Source organism: Palaemon carinicauda, chromosome 27 (genome assembly GCF_036898095.1).
Source record: "Palaemon carinicauda isolate YSFRI2023 chromosome 27, ASM3689809v2, whole genome shotgun sequence".
NCBI classification, from domain to species: Eukaryota; Metazoa; Arthropoda; class Malacostraca; order Decapoda; family Palaemonidae; genus Palaemon; species Palaemon carinicauda.
Genome location: NC_090751.1, coordinates 20,062,945 through 20,083,229, shown reverse-complemented (window position 1 = coordinate 20,083,229; position 20,285 = coordinate 20,062,945). Strand labels below are relative to the sequence as shown.

Sequence of the window (20,285 nt, the reverse complement as noted above, 5' to 3'; positions counted from 1 at the left end):
ACTTCAGTATATAGGTGCTAAACATAGACAGCAACCCCAAGCAATCTGCTTCTTCCCGGACAACAGCCTAGAGTTGATCTCTAGGTGGGGCCATTGGCAATATGCCACGCTCTGTTGTTGGGGTTTAATGTAACCTGGTCGTCGGCGTTTATAATGATATGCTTGTATTATATATAAGAAGAGTTACCGTATTTATTAAAAGAAAAATACATAAAAGCCTGTAGTTTATGGTAATGGCATTGTTTACGTTTTCATCGTTGTTTCTAGTGTGACAATGCTACTTTAACATTAACGAGCAAGTTAATCGGCGTTTAGCTAAGAGCAGCCATTTCAGGTAACAGGTCATGGGCTGTCAAACTTATAGTTCTCTGGTTCTGATTCAAAGGTGAGGCATAGCCATTGCAACGGCGCCTCTAAAGTTTATATTCTTATACTATTTTGTCTTTTCCTCCACATCAGGTTTAATACATTTGTTTTATTTCCTATATTTGTTTCACTAAGTAAAAATAATCCTACTATTTTCTTTAGGTCTCCCTCGTATGGTTGTTGTAGCTCAATTACTTCATTCCTTTCTTTTCTATATTCCTGGAAAAACAACAAAAAATATATCAAATCTTCCTCCTCATTTATCACAAAAATGACAGTTTACATTCCCCCAATTATGTCTATTTACAATATTTAGTTTTAACGTATTAGTTCTTGCTCTAAAAAATATCTCTGGTCTGTGATCTTTGGCATCCGTTCTTGTTTCATGTTGTTTGTTTACATCAGTAAAGTACGGCCCACATAGCTGATTGATGTACGCAGTCATAATAATTGTTAAACTTTCTGTTAAGTATTATTTTGAACATTTAAACGAATTGATTATTTTGTATCTTGTTATGTTTAATTAAATTATGGTTTTTAATGTGGGATTGATCAATATTTTACCATAATGTATTGTGTAAGCGTGTGAAAACTCCACTTATGTCGTACTCACTCTAGTATTTAAACATTGAAGGTTGTGACATTGACGAACTAACAAAGCCTTGCGACACTCCATCAAAGTGCCGTTAGTATTCTCAAAATGTTTTTTAAAGTTCTTATTTTTATTGCAAGGTTATTATTAGTAGTTAAGGCTGGTTATTCGATAACGTTTTATGCGGTCCAGATTTCCTATAAAGTTTTTCGACACGTTTAGTTGCTGTCAGATTTCGTCTAGTGTAGCTCGGCATTAGTTTAGCCCACAGCCTTCTCGAATTATTATATTTTAGCCTATGGGTCTAAGACTTTGGACACAGTTGATAGATAATATTCTGGGTGTATGAATTATGACGTCCATGCCCAATAACTCCATTATTTTCAAACTTTATCGCTAAGAATACGGCAGTCTAAAGCTCCGTTATTTAACTATTTGGTAAGGACCGCTTGTTGCAGTTGTGTAGGTTAGATGGAGAAGGGTAAGTATATGTTACTTTAATTTCTAACCAAATTCATGAACCAGGGTATTTTTCATACTCGCTAAATATATAGAAAAACACTGGGCAACATTTCCAAGAGAAAATAAAAAACTTCCTACAAGACATCTGATGTGCTTTCAACAAATCTGACCTATATTTCCATTGTAAATAAACCTTTGTACCATTATGAATCCCCCCTTCCTTAGGGACATGGGAACCTGTGATTTTGAGTGTGCTAAAACAGGAAAAAACTATTAACACCTTTGAGATTGTAAAAGGGTACTGAACCCAATAAACCCACCTAACCTAACCTAGTAGTTCCCAGATTGCAGACCCGCCTTCACAGGTCTTAAACCTAACGGTGGGAGCTAAAGCCCCATGTGATCCCCCTTACACTGCCCTATTCTTAATTGGCCGTCATCGTGGAGATGTGGCCGCGATTACTCATACACCCAACCCTATTCTTACCATGTGTCACTATACATACATGTGGCTGCAATCACACACACACAGCCAGAAATGGAGCGAGCTGTACTTACATTACTTCAGGTTCTGGGATAATTTGTAATTTTTACAACGGCACCACCATTACTTGAAGTCACTTAAGTCGGAGTCTTCAAGCGATATCTTCTTTTTACCTAGGGGCAACTTCTTCTTTTGAGGAGGGTTTGATGGACAGGCACTTGGTGGAGAAGTAGGGTGATGGGACAACTTTTTTTTTTTTTTTTTTTTTCTGGTGGTTGGATGGACGGGCAATTAGTGAAGGAGTAGGGTGTTGGAATGGACTAAGACTTTCGGAATCATGAGTATTGATTGCTTAAACATGCATAGGGATTTATGTATTATAGCGGCCACCTGTATGTGTGATAATGGCCCCCTTATTTTCAATTTTATTCAAAACTTGTATGGAATAAACACTGTTCAGAATGTTCTAAATACCCCGGATAAGTACTTAGTAGATCGATATACAATGATTTCGAAACCATCAAATTTGTTATGAAATTTATAAATTGAACGAGATCTCCCATAGTTTCTAGAATTCCCTGTAGATAACGTTTTGATCCATTCAACAGCACCTTAGCGGTGGAATATTAAAGTAATCGGCAGTTGCGGCAATTTGAAATGACCCAATTGGACCCCACTTGAACTGGGAAATTACCGGAGGGCTATATTTATCCAATCAGAATCCCATATTTCTAAAAATTTAAACATGGTAATGGGAGCATCCATCAAGGGTCAGAGATGCACGGTCTTTACCCACGCGACGCGAAGATGGCATCTAATCGGTACGAAGATACCTGTGAACTGTTTTTCAATTCAATCCTAGTATCGTAAGGATTGTGAGTTTTACAAAAAGAGATGAATTTACATCGTATTTGTATAAAATGGGACTCTTGGGTGTTTTTTCTGGCATTTGTGCAAAATAGGTATTGGTGATGTGCGGTATGAATATGAATCAGCGAGTAATGGCAAATCTAAGTCTTTTTGGCTTTGTTCAAACAAATATTGACGTAAGAAGATTGCCCCAGAGACCTGGTCTTATCTGGATCCGAGGTAGTTATATTTGTGGCACATCAGTCTACCAACCAGAGGCGAACTGGGTTCTAAAGTGCACAAAGACTGTTGTCTCAAAGTTAGGGAAAATGTTGGGGCACAGATATGCTCTAACAATTGGCAAATCTCCAGTATTATTATTATTATTATTTGCTAAGCTATAACCCTAGTTGGAAAAGCATGATGTTATAAGCCCAGGGGTTCCAACAGGGAAAATAGCCCAGTGAGGAAAGGAAACAAGGATAAATAACCTATTTTAGGAGCAGTAACAACATTTAAATTATTATTTTCTATATAAACTTTAACAAAAGAGGAAGAGAAATGAGAGAAAAGTGTGCCCAAGTGTACCCTCAAGCAAGAGAACTCCAACCCAAGACAGAGGGAGCCATGGTACAGAGGCTATGGCACTACCCAAGACTAGAGAACAATGGTTTGATTTTGGAGTGTCCTTCTTCTAGAAGAGCTGCTTACCATAGCTAAAGAGTCTCTTCTACCCTTCCCAAGAGGAAAGTGGCCACTGAACAATTACAGTGCAGTAGTTAACCCTTTGAATGAAGAAGAATTGTTTGGTAATTTTAGTGTTGTCAGGTGTATGAGGATAGAGGAGAATATGTAAAGAATATGCCAAACTATTTGGTGTATGTGTAGGCAAAGGGAAAATGAACCGTAACCAGAGAAAAGGATCCATTGCAGTACTGCCTGACCAGTCAAAGGTCCCCATAACTCTCAAGCGGTAGTATCTCAATGGATGGGTGGTGGCCTCTATTCCCATCCTGAGAAGTTTACAACACTGGGGAATGGTGGAGGAAGAAGATTCGAGACTCCGTTTACTAGCGATTAGGGACCTTTAAAGGCTGTGGCACATCCAGAATGACCCCTAAGACATCAACTCCAGGACCAGATCAGCTCCCCCACTGGCTTGGTCTAATGCAGGTTTGTGAAAGCTGCTCCTTCCTTTTGATCCCATTACTGTCAGACCAGAAGAGGTTGGGGTCACTAGTGCCTGCAGCCCCCTACTCAGACTGCCACGAGTCGGTGGGGTGCCTTGTGAGCCAATGGGCGATGTAGCAGCAGCATGGTGCTGACAGCTGGACGATAAAGTGTCCTACAGGATGGGTATCTTATCCCATTCATTGGCTCTCCTCCTCCCCTCATTTGGATACTGAAGAAATTCATGTCTTATCACCCAAATTCGACCAAATACCTCCCTTTCCATCTAGTGGTAAGGAAGATGTTTGACGAGGAAACGCTACAGATCATTTGGGACAGATCTCCAGGCTTTTAGAGCTGCCTACTCCTAGTGGAGAAGTCATCTGGGGAGTGGAGACCAGTCATCGACCTTGAACAGATTCTAACTGCAAGATGGAGAACGTGAACACAGTACGATCAGTAGTGAGGAGGTATGACTTCATGCTGTCAGTGGATCTGAAAGACGCCTGCTTTCAGATGCTGGTCCATCGCTCTAGTAGAAAGTTCTTCCGCTTCATTCGTCTTCTGAGATCCTTGTTGGGGGCAGGGGAGAAATGTTTCAGTTCAAAGTTCTGTGCTTCTGACTGCCAACTGCTCCCCAGGTATTCATCAGTGTCTTCGTGTCAACTTGGGCACATGCCAATGGCATTCATCTTCTTAGAAACCTCAATGACTGGCTGATACTGTCCTCCTCCCTAGGACAACTTCACCAAGAGAGAGACTTGTTTTGGCAGAAGTAGTCCATTCTTGAGCCCAAGCACAGGATCTAATATAGTATTTGGGTGTGCTGATAATTGAAAGAAGGCAAAGATTTTTCTTTCGTGGTATCGTATCAGAAGACTCTGGAAAGTAGTGGAAACCCTCCTCATCAAACAACTGATACCAGCAAAGCTGTGGCAAAAGTTGTTCAGACACATCTTGTTCTTAGACTTGTGCCTCACTGGTGACCTTTCCTGTGGTGCCTGAATGTAGGCTGGTTACAGTCACAGACTCCTCAACAACTAGTTTCAGTCAACTGAGAAGTAAGGGAGGATCTACTCAAAGGAACTCCCTTAGAGTGCCCTCCTCCGGAGATGCTAGTGTTCACGGAAGCATCGGAGGAGGGGTGGAGTGCACATCTCGGGAATGAGATTGTCTCAGGGTGATGGTCTGAGGGGAGACACCTACACATCACACATCAACATCTTGGAAATGAGAGGTGTTATTTTGGTACTGGAGTCATTTCGATAGCAGGCGATGGGTCACTCGGTGGTGCTGATGAACAACACCACCTCTGTAATGTCCTTTCATGTTTTGTCTTTAGGGGAATGTTTGGATTATGTTTGCTCTGTGCAAGACAGGTTGCTTCGTGCTCGTTCTCCATGATTGTTATTTTCACATAGGATCAGCTATGGGCTGTGATCACAAAACTTGAGGTTGGTTACCTCAATTGATTACAGTACCTCTATCAGGAACCTTATGATTAGATATAGTAATCAGGAGCCTTATACAGTAATCATTTACTATGTTCAGGACCACATGAGCAGTGGTTTATGAGATCGGAAACCTTATGAATGTGTATTGTACAGCAAACAGGATTCTTATGATCAGTTAACGACATTGGGAATCTTACAATAGGGAACCACATGATCTAGAACAGCGATCGGAATGTACACTTATGGCTCAAGGGTTCGTCACCTTTGAGTTATCAAAGAAATAGTTCACCTGATCCTGTTATCTGTTCCGTCACAGCGCTCCTACAGCAGAAAAGGAGGAAAGAATCGCTGAAGTACAGGACAACCAATCTAGCTTAGTCTCTTGATGGTTAAGCTAATTTTTTATAGCAGGAGTAGCTCTACCAAAAACCCAACACCCAGGAAGAATTATTTTCGTTTCCTTGTGCTAGTTCTTTACAATCAGCGTTGTAACACGGGATTGGCTGTGTCATGATCACAAAAGTTACGATCGGTGTCCTTGATTGTTTACTGTGATCTGGAAGCTTATGATAAGTTACCGACTTTGGGAACTTCCTTATGATCGAGGACAATGGAATCGGGAACCACATAATCTAGAATGATGATCGGAATTTACACTTGTACTTCAAGGGTTCATAACTTTTGAGCCACCAGAGAACTATTTCACCTATTCCCGTTACGTGTTCCATTACAGAGCTCCTACCACAGAAGAGGAGGTAGGAATCCTCCAAAGTAAAACCAATCCCCAGGAAGGATCCTGTGGCACTAGTCATTCTGAATGATAGATCTCCATTGCCTTGGTTCAGAAGTTTGTGACAAGGATCTAGAATCTAAACAACCACAACTTCTATCCATCTTTCTCTCCTCCCTACAAGGAAGACTAGCGTGTGAAAAGAATGACTTGCCTTCTTGTTTTGGATGGGTGGGGCAACAGGTATCTTGATATTGTTATTATTATCATTATTATTATTATTATTATTATTATTATTAATTGCTAAGCTACAACCTTAGTTGTAAAAGCAAGATGCTATAAGCCCATGGGTTTCAACAGGGGAAAATAGCCCAGTGAGGAAAGGAAACAAGGAAAAATGAAATATTTTAAGAACAGTAACATTAAGAGAAATATTTCCTATGTTAACTAAAAAAGTTTTAACCCTTTTACCCCCAGGCTCTTTGGAAATTTCCAACCCTTAACCCCCAGGGGGTTATTTTTTCCTAGCACATTTTGCAGTATATTTTTTTTTAAATTGCTCTAACAGCCTTAATTTTTGTCATAGAGAGGTCAGGTTGGTCTCATTCTCTTGGAAAATGCCTGAATTTTCAATATTAAACTTACCCGATAATCATGTAGCTGTCAACTCTGTTGCCCGACAGAATTCTATGGAGGGATACGCCAGCTATCACAATACTAGAAGGGGGTGTTCTTACCAGCGCCACCTGTGGCCAGGTACTCAAGTACTTCTTGTTGACACCTCCTCAATTATTCCTCTGTCGTGCTTCTGACAAGACGTTCTGGGATACGCTTATGTTCTTGGAGTATTTTCACGACTTTGGTGAAGTATTTCTCTTTGATTTCGGCTGTCGCTTTACTGGAAACTTCTTTTTTAGCTTAGATAGCTTTTGGAATTAATTTGATTATTTTTGGTGACGAAGAGAGTATGAACTCTCGTTCACCTTTCAATGGCCGACCCTTCCCTTAGACGGCAGTGTTGGTGTCTAAGAGAGTATAGACTCTCTTTCTTAATTTTGCTTAACAAAAGTTATAGATTTATTTTATATCTCTCCGCCTCTTATAGGCCTCTTCGATTAACTTCCTTTTATTATAAACTTATTAAAATTAATTTTTATATTTGTTTATTTTCGACCTTCCTAATAGTAGGCGGTCTTTTCTTGGTACCGAAGTTAATTATCGTGAGCCCGTCATTTCGGTTTTACCTGTTAACATATTATGCTATTTTAAGGTCTTTGAAAGAATTTCTTTGATAGTCTCGTACTTTTTCAAAGTTGAACTAACGTTTTGTTTGTCTCGGCAGTTGTTGACGTTCAGAACGTTTCAACTTGCACTCTATCGTTACGATAGAGAAAGAATGTTCACGGTTTCACATTGCAGTAAAGAGTAACCGTTTCTAGCGTTTTGTTCATTCTTTCTTAACTTAATGGTTTTGATCCTATTAAGGAACTTTTCTTTTTGGGAAATATTTCAGTTTTTTCCTTTAACAATAATATGTTTTAACGATATATATGATTGGGCTCTTCTCTCAGGTTCTAAGTCAAGAGAGAGAGAGAGAGAGAGAGAGAGAGAGATAGAGACGGAGGGAGAAAGAGGATAAACGTTTCCCTCAAGCCTGCCAGGCGTACGAGTAACGTCGTTATCGTTTTGCTCTTATCCCTAGTCTCTTTAGGGGAAGAAACTAAACGTTTCTAGAGTGATCTAGTGTTTAGTCTCTTTCCAGCCACTGATTTTTCTTTCATTAGATTTTTCTGTTACATTGTAATTCTGTTTTCGCAATTACTAACTTTTGAGAAGGATAGAATTGCGTGTTTCAGGTACAAACCACTTAAAGTTTCGAGTTCAGTGAAATAAGTGCAAACAGAAATCAAAGTGATAAGTGATTAGCGCAAAGTATGTCAGTGTTATGCGTGAGGGTACTTTTGTGCGCGCCAGTCGTCCTCCCAGTCCGGGACCTCTTGCAAGCTCCCAAGCCCAGGGGAGAAGCAATGTCGAAGGGCATAAGGGTTCGGCAGGCCTTGATCGGCGCACAGAAGTATCCTCGGTGGTTGTGGGCGTGTCTTACAGAGACCGTCACTCCCACCCGCAGACGATTGAGCCCTTATTTTGCTCGTCTGCAGAAGAGATTTAGAGGAGAAAATAAAGGCAGAGTTACGCTGGTCTCAGGTCTCAAGACCTCTTAAACGTAAAGTCCAGACCTATGCCAGACGTACGAAGTAAAGTTCAACAACCCGGATGCAGTCATTGGGTTAGCTCTGTCTCTCCTCAGTCATCAGTTTGTCGGGCTGAGAGTGCGCCTACACTCCCCCCCCCCCCCTATGCTCGCTCCGCCTGATCGCAGTACCACCTGCCAGGCGTACGATGTTGTGGACTCTACTACAGTCCATGCAAGCACAGCTTTCGGACCTGATGCGTGAGTGTCGTGCTGAGAGTGTTACACCTCCTCCTCCTCCTGCACCGGTGGTGCACCAACCGCCTGCACCCGTTCAGCCTGTGCTGCACCCGCCTGCACCGGTGGTGCACCAACCGGCTGCACCCGTTCAGCCTGTGCTGCACCCGCCTGCACTCGCTGCACCCTGTCGCAGCACCATCTGCCAGGCGTACGATGTTGTAGACTCTACTACAGTCCATGCAAGCACAGCTTTCGGACCTGTTGTGTGAGTGTCGGGCTGAGAGTGTTGCACCTCCCCTGCACCCGTTCAGCCTGTGCTCAACCCGCCTGCACTCGCTGCACCCAGTCGCAGCACCATCTGCCAGGCGTACGATGTTGTAGACTCTACTACAGTCCATGCAAGCACAGCTTTCGGACCTGTTGTGTGAGTGTCGGGCTGAGAGTGTTGCACCTCCCCTGCACCCTTTCAGCCTGTGCTCAACCCGCCTGTACTCGCTGCACCCAGTCGCAGCACCATCTGCCAGGCGTACGATGTTGAACCTCTTTCTGTGTTCGCTGTTCCCAGTGTTGTTCAGCCTCAGCCTTCTTTAAGGCAACCTTCGGTTTGGGATCAGGAGGATTACCCCACTCTTCCTCCTCCTCCCCTGGCTGCTCCACCGGTGGTGCAACTCTCGGTGGAGGTACAACTGCTGCACCGAGCTCAACCCGTGCACCCTGATTCTGCACCTTCCACTGTTGTTGTTCCAGCTCGTTCTGACTCTGCTGTTCAGCATACCTTACCTCCATTTTCTAACCATGGCAAAAATATGAATCATGAGTTATGAATGTAAGGTAAACATTATGTTGATTTTTAAACCCCATGCAAGCATGCATAAAGCACTCTAGCACTGGTCATGGAATTTCTGAGAAATGTTAAACGCCATGCACACGCTCTGCTTTCCTTACAGCAGGCTCTGCTTACAGCAGGCTCTGCTTACTACATGCTCAGCATTCAGCATGCTCTGCATTCAGCATGCTCTGCATACAACATGCTCTGCTTACAGCATGCTCTGCTTTCAGCATGCTATGCATACAACATGCTCTACATACAGCATGCTCTGCATACAGCATACTCTGCATTCATCATGCTCTGCATACCTTACCGCAACTGTCAAGCAGTTTCATAACGTTGCCTTCTAGTCTGCTGCTTTTGCACCAGTGAACCCTCACTCAGAGAACTTAGCTTTTCTAGGATAAGGTCCCTGTAGATGAGAAAGTTCTTTTCTCCCTCCTTCTGATATTCCCTTGAGGACTCTGTCATTTGGAGGGAGCCTTTAGCTGCATAACCTCTTATGGACTTTTATTTAAGCATAACATGCTTACAGGGAAGGTAATGGTTCCACTTCAGCCGCTAATCCCGTCTGTTACCACACCTGCTCCCATAGACCTTGAGCTGTGTTGCATGACATGCAGTCCAAGCTTAGTCCTTGTTAGAGGATTTTTGTTTACGGAGTCAATGTGTCACGGGGAAGACGTTCAACAACCAACAGAAGGGACTTGTTGTGACGCAGTGCGGCAACCTCAGCAACCCGTTAAGGAGTTGTCTGTACGACCCAGATAGTCTAGACAGATTCGGGTTGTCACTGTACTTCCTCGCTTGCCCATGATTGTCAGTTTACAGACTGTGCAGCAGTATCATGATCTTGTGTCCGGCTCCGTCAGACGACTGGCTTTTAAGAGCTCCCACAAGTCGTCGCTGTCTGGAGATTTTCAAATGGACTATGGATCTGACCAAGGAACTGGGCCTCCTGGTCAATTTTGAGGAGTCTCAGCTCGTTCCATCCCAGACCATTGTTTCCTTGGGTATGGATCTTCAGAGTCGAGCTTTTTGGACTTGTCCGTCGGCCCCAAGGATCTTCCAAGCCCTAGAATGCATCCAGAGCATGCTGAGAAGGAACCGATGCTTAGTCAGGCAGGGGATGAGTCTAACAGGGACACTTTCATCGCTGGCCCTGTTCATCGAGTTAGGGAGACTCCACCTCCGCCCCCTTCAGTATCATCTAGCTGCTCACTGGATAAAGGACATGACGCTAGAGACGGGCTCAGTTCCTGTTTCCGAAGAGATGAGGTCTACTCTAACGTGGTGGAAGAACAGCATTCTTCTCAAGGAAGGTCTACCTTTGGCTGTTCAGACCCCCGACCACCGTCTCTTCTCGGACGCATCGGACACGGGCTGGGGTGCGACACTGGACGGACAGGAATGCTCGGGAACATGGAATCAGGAGCAAAGGACACTTCACATCTATTGCAAGGAGTTGTTGGCAGTTCATCTGGCCTTGATAAACTTCAAGTCCCTCCAGCTTACAAGGTGGTGGAGGTGAACTCCGACTACACCACAGCCTTGGCTTACATCTCCAAGCAGAGAGGGACTCATTCGAGGAAGTTGTTCAAGATCGCAAGGGACCTCCTCATTTGGTCAAAGATCGAAAGCTCACGCTGGTAACGAGGCTCATTCAGGGCGATATGAATGTCATGGCAGATCGCCTCAGCCGTAAGGGTCAGGTCTTCCCCACAGAGTGGACCCTTCACAAGAATGTTTGCAGCAGACTTTGGGCCCTGTGGGGTCTGCCAACCATAGTTCTATTCGCTACCTCGATGACCAAGAAGCTCCTCTTGTATTGTTCTCCGATTCCAGACCCAACAGCAGTTCGCGTGGATGCCTTTCTGCTGGATTGGTCCCATCTCAACCTGTATGCATTCCCGCCGTTCAAGATTGTCAACAGGGTACTTCAGAAGTTCGCCTCTCACAAAGGGACACGGTTGACGTTGGTTGCTCCCCTCTGACCCGCGAGAGAAGGGTTCACCGAGGTACTGCAATGGCTGGTCGACGTTTCCCAGGACTCTTCCTCCTAGAGTGGACCTTCTGCGTCAACCTCACGTAAAGAAGGTACACCCAAACCTCCACGCTCTTCGTCTGACTGCCTTCAGACTATCGAAAGTCTCTCAAGAACTAGAGGCTTTTCGAAGGAGGCAGCCAGAACGATTGCCAGAGCAAGGACGACATCCACTCTCAGAGTCTATCAGTCTTAATGGGAAGTCTTCCGAAGCTGGTGCAAGGCCAATGCAGTTTTCCTCAACCAGTACCACTGTAACCCAGATTGCTGACTTCCTGTTACATCTAAGGAACGTAAAATCCCTATCAGCTCCTACGATCAAGGGTTACAGAAGTATGTTGGCAGCGGTTTTCCGCCACAGAGGCTTGGATCTTTCCTCCAACAAAGACCTACAGGACCTCCTTAGGTCTTTTGAGACCTCAAAGGAACGTCGGTTGTCCACTCCAGGCTGGAATCTAGACGTGGTCCTAAGGTTCCTAATGTCATCAGGATTTGAACCGTTCCAATCAGCCTCTTTTAAGGACCTCACATTAGAAACTCTTTTCCTCGTGTGCTTAGCAACAGGTAAAAGAGTAAGTGAGATCCACGCCTTCAGCAGGAACATAGGTTTCACATCTGAAACGGCTACATGTTCCTTGCGGCTCGGTTTTTTTGGCTAAAACGAGCTTCCTTCCCGTCCTTGCCCTAAGTCGTTCGAGATCCCAAGCCTGTCCAACATGGTGGGGAACGAACTAGAGAGAGTACTTTGCCCTGTTAGAGCTCTTAAGTACTATTTAAGAAGGTCAAAACCATTACGAGGACAATCAGAAGCCTTATGGTGTGCTATCAAGAAGCCTTCTCTACCAATGTCTAAGAACTCAGTTTCTTACTACATCAGGCTTCTGATTAGAGAAGCAAATTCTCATCTGAAGGAAGAAGACCTTGCTTTGCTGAAGGTAAGGACACATGAAGTGAGAGCTGTGGCTACTTCAGTGGCCTTCAAACAGAACCGTTCTCTGCAGAGTGTTATGGATGCAACCTATTGGAGAAGCAAGTCAGTGTTCGCATCATTCTATCTCAAAGATGTCCAGTCTCTTTACGAGTACTGCTACACCCTGGGTCCATTCGTAGCAACGAATGCAGTAGTAGGCGAGGGCTCAGCCACTACATTCCCATAATTCCATAACTTTTTAACCTTTCTCTTGAATACTTTTTATGGGTTGTTCGGTCGGCTAAGAAGCCTTCCACATCCTTGTTGATTTGGCGGGTGGTCAATTCTTTCTTGAGAAGCGCCGAGGTTAAAGGTTGTGATGAGGTCCTTTAGTATGGGTTGCAGCCCTGTATACTTTAGCACCTTTGGGTTGATTCAGCCTCCAAGAGGAACGCTGCGCTCAGTAAGGAAGACGAACTTAAAAAAGAGACAGAGTAACGGTTCAATTCGACTTCCTTACCAGGTACTTATTATTTCATTGTTATTTGAGATAACTGTTATATGAAATATGGGATACTTAGCTATCCTTTAATCTTGTACACTGGTTTTCACCCACCCCCCTGGGTGTGAATCAGCTACATGATTATCGGGTAAGTTTAATATTGAAAAATGTTATTTTCATTAGTAAAATAAATTTTTGAATATACTTACCCGATAATCATGATTTAATTGACCCTCCCTTCCTCCCCATAGAGAACCAGTGGGACCGAGGAATAATTGAGGAGGTGTCAACAAGAAGTACTTGAGTACCTGGCCACAGGTGGCGCTGGTAAGAACACCCCCTTCTAGTATTGTGATAGCTGGCGTATCCCTCCATAGAATTCTGTCGGGCAACAGAGTTGACAGCTACATGATTATCGGGTAAGTATATTCAAAAATTTATTTTACTAATGAAAATAACATTTTTCTCAAAAATTTATCAAAAATCTGAAAAAAAAATGTTTTATAGCATTTTTTTGCAAGGATGTACTGGTACGTCCATGGGGGTAAAGGGATGGGTTTTGTGAAACGTACCAGTACGTCCTTTGGGGGTAAAAGGGATAACAAAACAAGAGAAGGAGAAATAAGATAGAATATTGTGACCAATTGTACCCTCAAGCAAGAGAACTCTAACCCAAGACAGTGGAAAATCATGGGACAAAGGCTATGGCTCTACCCATGACTAGAGAACAATGGGTTGATTTTGGAGTGTCCTTCCCCTAGAAGAGCTGCTTACCATAGCTAAAGTCTCTCTTCTACCCTTACCAAGAGGAAAGTGGCCACTGAACAATTACAGTGCAGTAGTTAACCCCTTGGGTGAAGAAGAATTATTTGGTAATCTCAGTATTGTCAGGTGTATGAGGAAAGAGGAGAATCTGTAAAGAATAGGCCAGACTATTTGGTGTATGTGTAGGCAAAGGGAAATTTAATCGTAACCAGAGAGAAGGATCCATTGTAGTACTGTCTGGCCAGTCAAAGGACCACATAACTCTCTAGCAGTAGTATCTCAATGGGTGGCTGGTGCCCTGACCAAACTATCTGTTCTATACAAGTCGGTTATAGTTCCTCTGTTCCCATTACCTGCCCATTTCTTCACAGATCTCTTACTGCAGAAGAGGCAGTGGAAGGAATCAACGAAGCACATCATAATCTCTCGAGGCTTAGGCCAATCTCTGCATAGCATCGTGGGAGGAGCAGTGGTGTACTAAAAATCAAACCCCATGAAGGATTTTTAGTACGTGGTACAGGAGCTCATGCTACCAGTACTCTTACAAGACTGAGCACAAACGCTGCTGATCAGGATGTTGTTGGCCGCCCTCATCCCTTTCCTGCCTTTGGACGTTCCGGAGACATTTGGGTGTCACCATCGTGGTGAGTTCTGACTTGCTGAAATTACTCCTCGTTTTAGATCTTTCCACTTGAACCCCAATCCATGACTGAATTTTCTCGCTGTCCTTCATCTTGGTCACACTTGAAGTGCTAGGACTGGTGACTTCTCATATATGATGTTGGCACTCATACAAACAAGTACTGAGATGCCACATGGTGTGTGTTCTGTTGTTGGCAAGGATCCTCTTCCACCAAGTTCTCGTATATATTTTTTCAGGAAGAAGGCACCAGAGACAACTACCCTTATGGCTGCTTAAGTATGGTAGTTCCGCCTTTATATGAGTAATGGAATTCTGTATACTATAATGATTGATAGGATCCTATTTCCTGAGTTTTATGCCAATACCCTCCTCAATTGATTGAATTAGAAGAATCCATGCTGTGATACAGTTCGTGATGGAGACTTAAGCACGAGGACACAGTTTCCTTCACCAGCCTCTGATTTTCGTCGAGGTTTGATTGCCCATGTGTAGGACTACAACACAGGGTTTATCAATGCCCAAGTGTAAGGAAGTACATGGATTTTACCTGATCAAACGCCAAGAACAAAGCCCTTTTGATGCGCCATTCAGATGGCCCATGGGCCATTCGAAACCCAGAGAAAGGAAATACAATTGCCTCCCACATCACCAGACAGGGGAGTCTAAGAGACTATATCCTTTTTGCAATGCATTGGTATAAAAGCTACAAACATCAGGGCGCTAATGGTTGAAGAAGGCACAAACGGGTCTCCTCTTTCACTGGTTAGTTACTTGTAAAGATCCTTGCCTATTAAGGATAGCTTCTGAGATCTCCATCATAGCTTTAGCAGGTGCCGAGGAAGAATCCAATGACCTACAGATCCATGTAAACACTCTACACTCCTCCTCCCCTGGAAAGGCTTGGACAGCTCTCAGTCCGTTCATCTGCAACCAGGCTTTCTGGGTAGAGGGATAGAAGACGGAAAGGCAGAGAGGATCATCTAATTTGTTGGTGTTTTGAAGCTTCTGAAATTGGTTAGATGCCCGTCGGTATGGAAAGTGATGCAGCGATCCAGTCCTCCATGCCAATTTTTTTTATCTACTAGAACTCGCCCCTTACTGTCAGGAATGGAGAATACAGAAGGGCTGTAGAGAAGGTTTACGGTCTCCTGCAGTCTACTCTTATGAATAAAATAGTTTCCAGAGCATTGGAGACCTGTCATCAGTCTTCTTGCTTGATTCCCCAGACACCTTTTAGGATGGCGACAGCTAGCTGTATGTAGTCTGACATAAAAATGATAAGCACGGTTGTGCTGGTCATTGCGATAATGTCCCTGACTGGTGAAAGCCAGACTGAGGTTTGAGTCCCGCTCAAAGTCATTAATTCCTTTGGTTGTTGCAATGGCATCCATCTGCTTTGCTAGCTAGACGATTGGGTGGCCTCGTCAGTCTCAGTGGAGATCCTTCTCTGCCACCGAACCATGCTTCTTGATTGGTAAACCTTAAGAAGTCCTCTCTGGGCTCCATGCAGAGCCTGGTATACCTGGGTTTGAGAATAGACACCCTATTAGGAAAAGTCTTTCCATTGCACCAGTGTGTCAAAAGATTCAAGGAAGTGACTCGGTTTCTGGCTCTTTTGTCGCCACAAGCTGATCTGTGGCAACGACTGCTGGGTCACCTGGCGTCATTAGAACGCCTGGTCCCCAACAGTTGTCTTTGGATGTGGTTACTTCAGTGGCAACTGAAGACCTGTTGGTCCCAGAAAAGGTATCCTCCGGGGACTTGCATCAGAGCAAAAGGAAGATCTGAGTTTGTGCGTCTCAGACTCGAACCTTCTTGGAGGTGTAGACCTTCTTCCTCCTCCCCCGAATTGATGTTCTTCATGCATGCCTCAAAAGAGGGGGCCCACTCACCTGTTGCATCTTGTAGCTTTCAGACTGTGGTTTGAGGTAGACTAACATTGCAACATACTGTAAACCTCCTTGAGTTTAGGGCAAGTTTCTTGGCTCTCAAGCATTTTCAGCTGGTTTTTTCAGGTCACAGTAGTGTTGATAAGCATTATCATAGCTGTAATGGATCACCTAAACATGCAAGGAGGTACTATTTCATGGCAACTTTATCATCTAGCCATCGAGATACTGCGGTGGACAGAGGATAACTCTTTATCCCTGTCAGCCATGTTCATTCCATTCCTGGCAAGAAGAATGTTGTGGCAGACAAACTGAGCAGACAGACTCAGATTGTAGCATCCGAATTGTCTTTGGATCATCAGGTAGTGAATAAAATTTTTTCTGTGCGGGTTTCGTCTATGATAGACCTCATTGCAACATCTCAGAATAGGATACTACTATCGTGTCAAATTCACAAGCAGTATTCCAAGATGCCTTTGAACCCTTGTGGGATCACCTGGATGTTTACGCCTTCCTCCCATTCTGCCTACTGAGGGGAATCCTCAACAGGGTAATAATGTTGACCAACCTGTTGATGACGGCGATAGTACCAATGAGGCACCATGCAGAATCGTTTCAAGATCTTCTGCTACTTCTGACAGAAATACCGTGGGACCCTCCTGTTCTACTTGACCTCCTACACCAACCATATGCCCAGATTTACAATAGAGTTCTGGGATCCTTTGGAGGTTATCTAATATGTCTCGAAGAGAGGTCTTTTGGCACTAGGGGGTAATACAGATGTCTGGAGATCTCAGGAGATCCTCGATCTCAGTCTACCAGGCTAAGTAAGCGATCTTCTGTGGTCAGTGCTGAGTTTTAGTTATATCTTCCTAGAAGAAAAAACTGCGTGGTCTCGGTGGTGAAAGGTTATCACTCAGCCTTAAACCAGGCCTTTAGACTGAAGGGGCTAGAGATTTCCTCTTTGTTGGTGCTGTCTATGTTGTGAAGGTTATGCAATTCCTAAAAGGAGCATCATATATGAGGCTTCGGACCGGGACATTACCTTCAAAATGGTCTTTCTTGTTGCTTTGGCGTGACCTAGAGGGTAAGCGTGTTACATACGATGTCGCCCATTCAAGGGGATGGGGACAAGTGACATTCATCTATGTCCCTGAGTTTGTGGTAGACTTGGAATCCATCACTTTTTTAGGCCAGGTTCAATTCCTTCTAGATTTCGAGTTTTCGGGAAGCAACTAATGACCCTGAACAATTGTTGTTGCCTCTTGTAAGGATCCTCAGCATTATGTCATATGAACTCAAGGAGCTCGTCCTCAAGTCAGAAACCTATTTGTTGGTTTAGGTAGAGTCAAGAGAAGGGTGACAAGGAACAATTTCCTCTTGGACCAGGCAAGTAATAGACCAAGCCATTAATAATTCCCCTTACCCTCAAGGATGTCGACCAAGAGCTCATGATGTCAGGGGCATCAGTAAATTCCTGGCATTTAAAAATAAGCTTTCTTTGATGCAGGTTCTACAAGCAGGGGTATGGAGGAGACAAACAATCTTCACTGCCCACTACCTGCAGACCGTGACCCACAGGTCTCTTAGACGCTTTCTCAATAGGCCCTGTGGTAGCTGCACTGCAAGTGGTATAGCTGCCTTAGCTCCTTGTAGGACCAGTAGCAATTGTTTGAGACAGTAGTTACGTTCTCAGTCTAGGATGAATGTAAAAGGAATGACTAGCCTCTCATTTCTTCATCTCTTCTCTTGGGGGGATAGTATCCGGAGATACTGTCGGCTAAAACTGTTTCGACTGCAGGTAAGCCCCTCTTGACAAGTAGCTAGAATATATTGCATATACCGATATTAAAGTCACACCACCCATTCTCCTGGACAAGGGTGAGTTGGAACGTCGGCTTTCAAGAGTATAAAATGCAAACCCGTTATTATACTTAGCTTTGACAGTCGAAATTGTGTTATAATACCGTTGGTTACAGGCCACAGGTTAACAAGGTGCAAGGATGCACATAACACCATCCACGGTAGTGCGAGTCTCCTATGGTAAAGAACGTAGGGTTTGCACGTAGGAACAAATCACTGATTCGGAGGCAATTTGGAATTTTTATAACTACAGAATACAAACCTGTAGTTCTTTACTCATACTTTTACCCACTATCCACCAAACCCTGAGGGGAAAGTTGTGACTGTGATCAACGTGAAAAAGTTATGAGTGAGAGGGGGGCCCCAGTGCTACTCCCCATTACCACTGGTCAAGAACCGGCTGGTTGTTGACACCTCGTCAAAAGGTCTTAGATCTGTATGTCAGCTAGCACTGATTTCTTCTCCTATGGTAAAGAACTACAGGTTTGTATGGTTTGGAAAAATACAAATTACCTCTGAATTTGTAATATTTCATAGATTATCCATAGCCCTACAGATTGACTTTATACGTTGCAATAGAAACATACTGTACTACATTCTAGTGTAGGGATGAGTTTTATTTGAAGTATTATAACATATAAAATACATCTCAGTATTTTAAACATGTACAGGTATGTAATATTCTCTGATTTTCTACATTTCAGGCTGAAAATCATGCTTCCAGGCATTGGGGTTTTTGGCACTGGGGATATTGTTAGAGCCCTGGTGCCATTCCTCAGAGCTAAAGGTTTTCGGGTAGAGGCAGTTTGGGGCAGGACCCTTGATGCTGCTGAAAATGTAGCCACAGAACTCAACATTCCTTTTCATACTAATAAGGTAAGATTAACATTTAGAACTTAATTTGCACTAGTGTAATTATGGGACTTGCAGGTACTTACAATTATTTACATTTTTCTTAAATTTTAGTTTATTCCATAACTGGAATACAAGCCATGCTATTTATTAGGGGTTATACTTTCGGCGGAGCTGAAATGAAGAGCCATTAAAATTTAGCGAGGGTTAACTACCCACACTGCTAGTTAGCGGGGGTTACGGGGGTAGCTTGCTACCACTCCTGTTCACACACGTGTGATTTAGCTCGCTTTACTTTTGGCTCGGATGCAGAGCGGTTGTTTCCGCTCTTCCTCCTCTCCTATTCTGGACTGCCATTAATTTTTGTTTGTTCCGTAACCGAAATACAAACCACGCTATTTACATAGGGTATTACTTTCGGCATAGTTGAAATGACGAGCCATTAGAATTTTAACGAGGCTTAACTACCCCCGCGCTAGTTAGCTGGGGTAGGGGAAGGGGTAGTTAGCTACCCTTCCCCCCACACACGGGTGAGTTGACTCACTTCTCTTTTGGCTCTGACAATGAGTAGACGTGTCTCTCTTGTCCTCTCATATTGACAGCCTTAATTTGTTTTCTTTTTCTTTTCAGTGTGTTTGGAAGTTGGCCTTGTCCTTTTTTTACAATGCGCAAGTGTCCTGGACTTCCCGATCTCCCTTGTGGGACCTTGATGTCCGCAGAGGATACTGATCCTCACACCCTTCCGACGGGTCTCTTCAAACCTCTGTTGTTGCCATTGCTGACGTTGCTGAAGGCTCTCCTTCCCCCTCTGAACATCTTTCGGGGGGGGGGGGGGGGGGGAGGTTAGTCCTACGGTCTCTCCTGCAGGTGCGTCTTCCCCTCGGGGAGCGCACTAACAGAGACTCCTCTTTGGAGGACGGATGACCCCGACGCCCTTCTTCGAGGTTGACTGTGCCGCAAGGTTTGTTGGCCTCTTCGAAGCAGAGGCCTTCCTTCTCCTTACAAGGGAGTTAGGAGGCGCCTCTTTGGGTCATCCTCGCCGTCTCCTCCCCCTGCAAACGGGCCTCTTCGTCGGGAGCAGACCGTCTCAGCTCTGTCCTTTGACCTCTTCGGGACCGTTCGCGATCACCCTCGCCAGCAAGACCTTCTAGACCTTCTGACCTGCCTTCACCCTTCTTGGCTGACGACGCGCTGTGTGCGCCTTCACACCCCGTCTTCTGACAGTCATTGGTCCCTCCGGGGCCAAGGGACTCTTCTCACTGTGTGGGAGAGTCCCTTGCACGTCAGGTTCCTCCTGTACGTGCAAGTGCGCGCTCGCAAGCAGTAGTGCCCATGCGCCCTGCTGAATTCTTGGATTCAACGCGCCATCGTTCTCCTGCTCTTCAGCGCCCTCCTGCTCGTCAGAGTTCTCCTGATCCTCTTCACTCTCCTGCTTGCCAGCGCTCTTCTA

At 44.3% G+C, this 20,285-nt stretch overlaps 1 protein-coding gene across 4 annotated transcripts in view; it reads left to right on the top strand.

Annotated features, from left to right (window-relative positions):
* The first annotated feature begins 938 nt into the window (after nt 1–938).
* Nucleotides 939–20,285, top strand: part of LOC137620588 (glucose-fructose oxidoreductase domain-containing protein 1) — a 75,212-nt gene continuing 55,865 nt past the window's right edge. For 3 of the 4 annotated variants that reach the window (XM_068350846.1, XM_068350847.1, XM_068350844.1), the window contains exons 1-2: nt 939–1,051; nt 18,688–18,859. In XM_068350846.1, the coding sequence (XP_068206947.1) occupies nt 18,698–18,859 (162 nt within the window). In that variant the 5' untranslated portion in view covers nt 939–1,051; nt 18,688–18,697. Of the gene's footprint in view, nt 1,052–1,268; nt 1,397–18,687; nt 18,860–20,285 lie in introns of those variants that run through there. The other variant, XM_068350845.1, reaches the window with a different exon arrangement.